Genomic DNA, 9964 nt, shown 5'->3' with positions numbered 1-9964 from the left:
CAATACATTGTTATACTATGTGATTTTACTTCTATATGTAAACTGCATGGAATATACTTGTATTCAATGTGAATACACTGTTATACCATGAGTTTTTACTTCTATATGTGAAACTGCATGGAATATACTTGTATTCAATGTGAATACACTGTTATACCATGAGTTTTTACTTCTATATGTAAACTGCATGGAATATACTTGTATTCAATGTGAATACACTGTTATATACCATGATGAGTTTTTTTTTCTATTATGTAAACTGCATGGAATATACTTGTATTCAATGTGAATACACTGTTTTATACCATGAGTTTTTACTTCTATATGTAAACTGCATCAAATATACTTGTATTCAATGTGAATACACTGTTATACCATGAGTTTTTACTTCTATATGTAAACTGCATGGAAATATACTTGTATTCAATGTGAATACACTGTTATACCATGAGTTTTTACTTCTATATGTAAACTGCATGGAATATACTTGTATTCAATGTGAATACACTGTTATACCATGAGTTTTTACTTCTATATGTAAACTGCATGGAATATACTTGTATTCAATGTGAATACACTGTTATACCATGAGTTTTTACTTCTATATGTAAACAGCATGAAATATACTTGTATTCAATGTGAATACACTGTTATACCATGAGTTTTTACTTCTATATGTAAACTGCATGGAATATACTTGTATTCAATGTGAATACACTGTTATACCATGAGTTTTTACTTCTATATGTAAACTGCATGGAATATACTTGTATTCAATGTGAATACACTGTTATACCATGAGTTTTTACTTCTATATGTAAACTGCATGAAATATACTTGTATTCAATGTGAATACACTGTTATACCATGAGTTTTTACTTCTATATGTAAACTGCATGAAATATACTTGTATTCAATGTGAATACACTGTTATACCATGAGTTTTTACTTCTATATGTAAACTGCATCAAATATACTTGTATTCAATGTGAATACACTGTTATACCATGAGTTTTTACTTCTATATGTAAACTGCATGGAATATACTTGTATTCAATGTGAATACACTGTTATACCATGAGTTTTTACTTCTATATGTAAACTGCATGGAATATACTTGTATTCAATGTGAATACACTGTTATACCATGAGTTTTTACTTCTATATGTAAACTGCATGGAATATACTTGTATTCAATGTGAATACACTGTTATACCATGAGTTTTTACTTCTATATGTAAACTGCATGGAATATACTTGTATTCAATGTGAATACACTGTTATACCATGAGTTTTTACTTCTATATGTAAACTGCATGGAATATACTTGTATTCAATGTGAATACACTGTTATACCATGAGTTTTTACTTCTATATGTAAACTGCATGGAATATACTTGTATTCAATGTGAATACACTGTTATACCATGAGTTTTTACTTCTATATGTAAACTGCATGGAATATACTTGTATTCAATGTGAATACACTGTTATACCATGAGTTTTTACTTCTATATGTAAACGGCATGGAATATACTTGTATTCAATGTGAATACACTGTTATACCATGAGTTTTTACTTCTATATGTAAACTGCATGGAATATACTTGTATTCAATGTGAATACACTGTTATACCATGAGTTTTTAGTTCTATATGTAAACTGCATCGAATATACTTGTATTCAATGTGAATACACTGTTATACCATGAGTTTTTACTTCTATATGTAAACTGCATCAAATATACTTGTATTCAATGTGAATACACTGTTATACCATGAGTTTTTACTTCTATATGTAAACTGCATCAAATATACTTGTATTCAATGTGAATACACTGTTATACCATGAGTTTTTAGTTCTATATGTAAACTGCATGAAATATACTTGTATTCAATGTGAATACACTGTTATACCATGAGTTTTTACTTCTATATGTAAACTGCATGGAATATACTTGTATTCAATGTGAATACACTGTTATACCATGAGTTTTTACTTCTATATGTAAACTGCATGGAATATACTTGTATTCAATGTGAATACACTGTTATACCATGAGTTTTTACTTCTATATGTAAACTGCATGGAATATACTTGTATTCAATGTGAATACACTGTTATACCATGAGTTTTTACTTCTATATGTAAACTGCATGAAATATACTTGTATTTCAATGTGAATACACTGTTATACCATGAGTTTTTACTTCTATATGTAAACTGCATCAAATATACTTGTATTCAATGTGAATACACTGTTATACCATGAGTTTTTAGTTCTATATGTAAACAGCATCAAATATACTTGTATTCAATGTGAATACACTGTTATACCATGAGTTTTTACTTCTATATGTAAACTGCATGGAATATACTTGTATTCAATGTGAATACACTGTTATACCATGAGTTTTTACTTCTATATGTAAACAGCATCAAATATACTTGTATTCAATGTGAATACACTGTTATACCATGAGTTTTTACTTCTATATAGTAAACTGCATGGAATATACTTGTATTCAATGTGAATACACTGTTATACCATGAGTTTTTACTTCTATATGTAAACTGCATCAAATATACTTGTATTCAATGTGAATACACTGTTATACCATGAGTTTTTACTTCTATATGTAAACAGCATCAAATATACTTGTATTCAATGTGAATACACTGTTATACCATGAGTTTTTACTTCTATATGTAAACTGCATCAAATATACTTGTATTCAATGTGAATACACTGTTATACCATGAGTTTTTACTTCTATATGTAAACTGCATGGAATATACTTGTATTCAATGTGAATACACTGTTATACCATGAGTTTTTACTTCTATATGTAAACTGCATCAAATATACTTGTATTCAATGTGAATACACTGTTATACCATGAGTTTATACTTCTATATGTAAACTGCATCAAATATACTTGTATTCAATGTGAATACACTGTTATACCATGAGTTTTTACTTCTATATGTAAACAGCATGGAATATACTTGTATTCAATGTGAATACACTGTTATACAACAGGTTTTTACTTCTATATGTAAACTGCATGGAATATACTTGTATTCAATGTGAATACACTGTTATATCATGAGTTTTTACTTCTATATGTAAACTGCATGGAATATACTTGTATTCAATGTGAATACACTGTTATACCATGAGTTTTTACTTCTATATGTAAACTGCATCAAATATACTTGTATTCAATGTGAATACACTGTTTAAGATTTTGTTCAGCCCGTGTCTGAACTTACCTTAGAAAAGAGAAAATGTGATGATGAAATAAAGAACACACGGGAGCACTGGTTGCTGTCTTGACGGTGTGAGGTATATTTTGTAACTGATTGCCCCTTGCCCTGTACATTTTCCGGCCGGTAGGCCGAGGGGCGGGGCTACACAAAATAAATTGTAACATGGTGGCCTCCTAGCGAGGGCCACCCAAATCATATTCAATAAAACGTAATGGAAGTCGTGTCCGTCTTCCAGTTCGTGTTGTCGGATGTTGGGAACGAGATATATTCCCAACACACTCCCCACCAGAGCCCGTGGTCCACGGCTCTCCCTGCTCGACTGGATCTGCGGCGGCCACGGGTGGAGTTGCTTCTTCTGGTTCCAATTCCAGCTCTGGCGTAGGTGGAATTTCGATGTCGTCCGGCTGATCCTCACGTAGCTCTAAGGGGTGTAATGATTGAATGGCACGGTTGATAAGGTTCCCGTTCGGCGTTTTGACCATAACCGAACGGATCAACCCGTCTCTGCTAGTGATTAGCTCCTTCACTACTCCTATCGTCCACATAAGGCGCTTGGTGTTGTCATCGTGAATGATGACAACTTCTCCTACCCGGATCTTGCGGCCGGGTCCCCCTTTACAGTGGAACTTGTCGATTTGGAGAAGGTAATCCGTCACAAATCGTTCGCAGATATCGCTGACATACTCCCTACGTTGACGATCCATTTCCAGCAGTTTCAAATTGGTTGCGTCGGGAGCCATGAGGTTTTCGGCTGGCTCCGGCGGAGTGCAGTTCGAACGCCTATTGTTGAGAAACTGGTTCGGGGTGATGGGGAGCGGGTCGTCGCTCCCTTCTGCCACGTAGGTGAGTGGCCGTGCATTCACCACGCTCTCGGTTTCAATGAGACTAACCTCTAGCTCGTCGTATTCCAGACATGCACGACCATTGGAGCGCCTCAACAAATCCTTCATCGTCCGCACCATGCGCTCCCAGAACCCTCCCCACCATGGGGCTAGGCTGGCCGAGAAAATCCATTCGGTTTTCCGCATTGCCAGAAGGTCGTGGATCGCTGGGTCGGATCTTAAGACTTTCAAGTGTTTCGAGACGCATCTGAATGTTTGGGCATTGTCCGAATACATGATGGAGACGCTACCTCTCCTGGCGGAAAATCTTCGAAATGCGAGGAGGAAGTCGCGCGCGGACATCGTTTTTGTTAGCTCCAGATGGACGGCCCTCGTTACAGCACAAGTAAATAGGCAGGCATAGCTCTTTGGCTGTTTAATTGTGCCTTTCTTTTTGGCTGAGGATTCGTCCAATTGGAGGTTTTCTTCGTTTTCCTCCGTTGGTTCTGTGGTTGGAGGTTCTTCAATGGGCTCCATCGCTGGAGGCTCTACCGTAGGCTCCAAAGCCGAACCATCCGTTTGCGAGGGATCCGTGGAGGATGTAGGATCCGTTTGCTTGCGTTTCTTACGCAATGTTGGGTGTTTGTAATATAGCGGCCCTGCGAAATCAACACCCGTGATTTCGAAGGCTTTCGCTTGTTTCAGTCGATTAATCGGTAGAGGTGCAGCTATTTCTCTGAATGGCGGTGAAGATAGCCGTTGGCACTTGACGCAGGCGTGCCAGACTGATTTGGTCTGTTGGCGTCCTTTGATGATCCAAAAACGTTCTCTTAGATCCGATAGAGTGGTTTTAACTCCAGCGTGTTTTAGCGAGACGTGTCGATCTTGGATGATTAGTTTGACGACTGGATGTTGAGCGGGAAGCAAGATGGCGGGTTCAATCTCCCTGTCTCTTAGCGCTAGCTCTACTCTTCCTGTTATTCTAATCAACTTGTCTCTTGCGTCCCACACGGGTCGGAGTGCGGCAATTTTCTCCTTATGGTGCGGTTGCCGCCCTTCTTGCAGATCCTGAAACGTCTTGGGAAAAGCTTCTTTTTGGAGCTGCCTATAAATAAGTAGCTCTGCCTTCGTCAGTTCCTCTACTTTTAGATGTTCTACCATTATCTGTTTTCCGTCTCCTGTCTTGATTGGAGTCTTCACTTGTGTGGCGTTTGTGGGGCGGTTTTTGGAGGCGAATCTCAGTATCCAAGCAGTTCTTCTGAGTAGTCGATTCCAAGACGGAATTCGATCCAGGTGCCATTCCACTGGAGTGGCTGGCTCCACGGAAGCTACCGACATGGTGACGGTTTTTGATTTTGCTTCCGCTTCGATTCTTTCATGGATACTGGGTTCTTCTACCTCGGGCGTTGAATCCGGCCATTTGGTTTCGTCTTCTTTCAGCCATGATGGTCCGTTCCACCATAGCTCGGAGTGTACCAGCGTTGCGGCTGGCGCTCCCCGCGAGGCGAGATCCGCAGGATTTTGGACGCCTGGACAGTGCCGCCACCAATTTGGGCCAGAAAGTTTCTTAATAGCATCGACTTGGTTCCTGACGAATGGTTTCCACCTGTTGGTGTCTCCTCGGATCCAGCCAAGTGCCACTAGAGAGTCAGCCCAGAATATAGTTCGCCACGATTCGATGTGGAGAAAGTTCTTGAGTTTTTCTCCCAATCGTGCCGCCAAAAGTGAGCTTAATAGCTCCAATCTTGGTAAGGTGACCTTTTTCTTTGGGAGAGGCGCCACTTTTGTCTTGCTAGCAAGAAAATGGATGACTGTGTCGCCGTTTTTGCTTTGTAGCCTTGCGTAGGCAACGGCTCCATAAGCGGCCTCGGATGCGTCGCCGAAGACATGAATTTCTGCATTTTGTATGACCCTTTTCGAGTAGCCTATCCAGCGTGGGATTTTTAAGTTGGCAAACTCGTTCAACCCAGTCATGGCTGCTATCCATGTCTTCCGTATTTCAGGAGGCGCTTCCACATCCCAGTCAATTTCGGCTTCCCAAAGTTTCTGGTAGATTATTTTCAGCAGGAGCGTTGTGGGTGCTAGAAACCCAATGGGATCGAATACTCTTGCCGATATTCTTAAAATATTTCTTTTGGTCACTAGTTCTCCCAATTCTGTCGCAGCTTCGATGATAGGTGCGGGATCGAATTGGAAGGTGTCGGATTCGGTATCCCATCGAATCCCTAGGACCTTAGGCTGACCTTCTTCCAGTTTCTGAGTAAAAATTTTCACTATGGGGTTGATGAGCCCCTTTTCACTGAGAAATTTGCGAACTGTTTTGTCGTTGGTGACCCAACTTCGCATGTTGAGTTTTGCCTCCTGGAAGATGGATTTTGTCTCCTGTATCCTGGTTTTGGCTGTGGAGATGTTGTCGGCGCCTCCAAGGTAGTCGTCAACATAAATTTGCTCCTTGAGCTGTCTTACTGTGGTGGAGTAGATTGATTCCATGCCGTCTAGGTGCTTGTTTAGGGTAGCTCGCAGCAAAAATGGGCTGGAGCTGAGCCCAAATGGGACTCGTTTCCACTTGTATGCCACTAGAGGCGGATTTGGCGTTTCTAGCTCCGTGATCCACAGGAATCTGACAGCTTCGGCGTCTTCAGGATGCAGGGCGATGTTTAAGAAAGCTTTTTCGATGTCTGCTATCCATGCGATTTTGTTCAAACGGAATCGCATTAAGACGGCTAGCAGATCGGGATTTAGGTTCGGGCCGGTTTCTAAGACATCGTTGAGGCTTGGGCCATACTTTGATTTTGCCGCCCCGTCGAATACCGGTCGAATCTTCGTGGATTTTTTGTCCTGTCGGATGACAGGATGGTGTGGCAGATAAGTGTGGAGTCCTTCGTAGTTCTGGTCTGCCTCCTCTACGAAGTTTTGGACGCGAAGCTGGTCTATTTCCTTATGGTAGGCTGATAGAAGCTCTGGTGTTCTTTTGAGTCTTTTCAATAGACTCTCCAGTCTTCCTTTTGCCATCAGGAAATTTTTTTCTAGCCTCCATTTGTCCGTTTTCCACGGGATTGGGGTGCAGTATCGCCCATCTTTTTGACGGGTGATTTTGTCGCCAAAGGAGCTGAGAGCATCGTCTGGCTCCACTGCATCACAATCGTCTAAAATGGCAAAGTGTTCCAGCTTCCAGAACAGAGATAAGTCAAAGTCCGTTTGCCGTTTCAATTCTTCTTTTACGATTTTCCGTTTTTCCTTTTTGTTTTTGGAGGTATGGTTGAGCTCCTGGCTGGAAATTTCTTCCATAGGCCTCGGCTGGGCGGGCGAAAATTCTTTGGCCTCCTTGCCGGCTCCCATTACGTCCATATCTTCGGAGGGATTCGTAAAATAAAATTCTGAATCGAGACATCTGGCTGCGTACGATGATACTGTTTGATGATTGGAAAAGCTACTGCATTGTAGCATTTGCTGGATTATTGCCTTTTCTTTTTTCGATCTTTTTTCCTTCGAAGGTCCAGCTATCATGCGACCTAGTTTTGTGTTGTATGCTCTAAGGCCGCACGGACTTTGGATAGCCGGTTCGTTAGGAATGATCTTAAACATTTGGTCGACTCCGATTAAAATGCCGACTTCTTTTTCTTGGCTGTTGGTTTCAAACCTGTCGTCAGCCATTTTTTCGTCTTCCAACCACAGGTGTCTTGCGAATGCCGTGTGGGAGTAGGGTCCAGTGTCTCCGATGTAGTCCGTTTCCAGGGCTGTTATTTTGACGAGTGGGGCTCCTTTCCAGGTGCCCCGAACCGCCAATTCCACTGCGTTGATTTGCTCTACTGGATTGGGTTTCCTTTGTTTGAAGACTCTCGTCCCGATATTTTCCACGGCCACTATCTTCAAATTCAGCGATTTTGAAATAGATCTGGTGACCCAGGATCTATGGCTGCCATCATCAATGAATAATATTGCCCTGGTTTCTTTACCATTGGGGCCTACCACCATCACTGTTGCCGTTTTCACCACGAGATCGCCGTAGGTGTTTGCACTGGAGACAGATGCCATGACGTTCGTTGGGGCATTGTTTCCGGTGTGTGCAAATCTTGTCACCTTTTTGTCACAGAGGGCGGTGTGGTGTGTCGCCTGGCAGTGTTTGCATAAGTAGTTGGTGGGGCAGTTTGAAGTTTCGTGATTAGGGCTGAAACATCTGACGCACCTTTTCTGCCTGGCGATTATGGCCTTTTTGTCCTTGAGGTTTACTGGACAAACCGTGGGGTAGTGTATTTCCCCACAGAAAATGCACGGTCTTGTGCATTGTCGGACGATGAAGTTGTCTTGTCGTCCTGGTGGTGTATTTGATGGCTGTGTGCTTTGTTTTGAATATCTTCTGGTTTGTGGAGCTAGTTGGGATCTAGCTCCAATCGCCAGTTGAGAGGCTGTAGCAGCTGGTGGCTGTTTCGCCGGTGTGGTTGTTGTCGTCTGCTGTGGAGTTTTAACCGTTTCCGATTTCCATCGGCTGTACCTTTCAGCAGCGTCGACTTGATCCCTGATGAAATTCAGCAGGGCTGTGATGTCGGTGATGTCGTTTGCATCGGAACTCGACCATTCTTTCTGCAATTCTGCAGGAAGCAATTTCATTAATTTTGTGCCCAGGAGTCCTCCAAAGGTGTCTTTTTGTACCCCGAGGGTCTCCAAGGCATTTATGTGCGACTGGACGGTGAGCTGAAGTCTTCGAAGAGCCGATACGTCTGTCATAGACTTAACAGGAGCCAGGTTATCAAATTTGCATAGATGGGTTTGAATGAGGGCCTTTGGTTTGGCATAGACCCTTTTCAATTCAGCAATGGCGATGTTGTAGTTTGCTGCAGTCAGTTCCAAGTTTTCCACGCACAAGTATGCTTCCCCCTTGAGATATTCTTTGAGATAGTCGAATTTTTGGACGTCCGACATTGTGGACGAGTGGATGGAGGCGTTAAAGCTCTCCCAGAATGACGTCCACTCAAGGATATCTCCTTTAAAGTGTTTGATTTGCCTTTGGGGAAGGCGTGTTGATTGTGGTGCAGGTATGGCTGCTACTGGAGCAGGAGCGGCTGCTATTGGAGCAGCAGCGGCTGCTGCTAGAGCAGCAGCGGCTGCGGCTGCAATTTGTGCCGTAGCTTGGTTTTGAGCTATCAGCTGCTGAATTTGTTGCGCGTAGGCCTGTTGTTGCTGAAGGACTTGTGCTGCAAAGGCTTGCTGTTGTTGTGTGAGCAAATCATGCAGCACCTTGCTTCTGTCTTCTTCCCGTTTTCGCTCGTCTTTTCTTTGCTGGTCTTGGAACTCAGCGTCCAGTTGACGTTTGTACTCCTCGCGTTTGTTTTTGGCTAGAGCGAGTACAGCACTCATGTCTTCTTCGACTTCTGCCACTGCGGAGTAATCTTGTTCGATTTGCTCCTCGGTGGCGTTAGTGGATTGTAAGTTCCATCTAACTTGGTCGCTTGCCTTGATGAATTTCTGGTAACGTTGCTTGAGGAGTTCGGTTTCCGTTGCAAGGTCGTTATCCAGTTCTGCCGTCATGGAGAGGTTTTTGTACTGCTTGATTTTGTCCATCGTCCTAGTAAGGTGGCCTTTCAGGCCTGCGCGTGTTGCCGATGCCCCTCGTGACATTTTTATTTGGGTTGCTGGAACGAACTAAGGCAAAAAGAAAAAGGGGGGCTTGGATTTTCCTGCTCCTATCACCGAAATTTCTTCAGTTGATGTCGGGTTTTTCCGACCTTTTCCGTTGTTTGATTCTTAGTAGTAACAGCTGGGTCCGACTTCTGGATTTCCCTTAAAGAAGTGGGCGAAAAATTGAGTTGAAAGCTTTTAGCTTTCGTGTTGCCACCAGTTGCGAGTAATGGAAGGGAGTAGCGTTTCGCTGT

General features: G+C 42.1%; 2 protein-coding genes across 2 annotated transcripts; both read right to left on the bottom strand.

The window, feature by feature from the left end:
- Nucleotides 1-5530: 5530 nt before the first annotated feature.
- Nucleotides 5531-7106, bottom strand: LOC116934978. Its single transcript, XM_045168061.1, has 2 exons — nucleotides 6369-7106; nucleotides 5531-5734 (listed from the first exon to the last, which is right to left on the bottom strand). The coding sequence occupies exons 1-2, from the start codon at nucleotides 7104-7106 to the stop codon at nucleotides 5531-5533; spliced, it is 942 nt and encodes a 313-aa protein (XP_045023996.1).
- A 558-nt stretch (nucleotides 7107-7664) lies between these two features.
- Nucleotides 7665-9710, bottom strand: LOC123468986 (the record flags this gene model as incomplete). Its single annotated transcript, XM_045168060.1, has 2 exons — nucleotides 9333-9710; nucleotides 7665-8699 (listed from the first exon to the last, which is right to left on the bottom strand). Coding segments are annotated over exons 1-2 (1413 nt in total), but the record flags the coding sequence as incomplete, so codon positions are not given.
- Between the last annotated feature and the right edge of the window lie 254 nt (nucleotides 9711-9964).

Source organism: Daphnia magna, unplaced genomic scaffold, assembly GCF_020631705.1.
Source record: "Daphnia magna isolate NIES unplaced genomic scaffold, ASM2063170v1.1 Dm_contigs478, whole genome shotgun sequence".
Lineage (NCBI taxonomy): Eukaryota > Metazoa > Arthropoda > Branchiopoda > Diplostraca > Daphniidae > Daphnia > Daphnia magna.
The sequence above is the reverse complement of the archived record's forward strand: the minus strand, read 5'-3'. Positions and strand labels throughout refer to the sequence as shown.

What these genes read in the sequence shown, in the direction of transcription:
- LOC116934978 (XM_045168061.1), bottom strand. Translation starts at nt 7,106, where the DNA reads ATGGCAAAAGGAAGACTGGAGAGTCTATTGAAAAGACTCAAAAGAACA. An exon ending in AGGGGCTCATCAACCCCATA is followed by an intron (nt 5,735 to 6,368) that starts GTGAAAATTTTT and finishes CTGACTCTCTAG; the next exon opens with TGGCACTTGGCTGGATCCGA.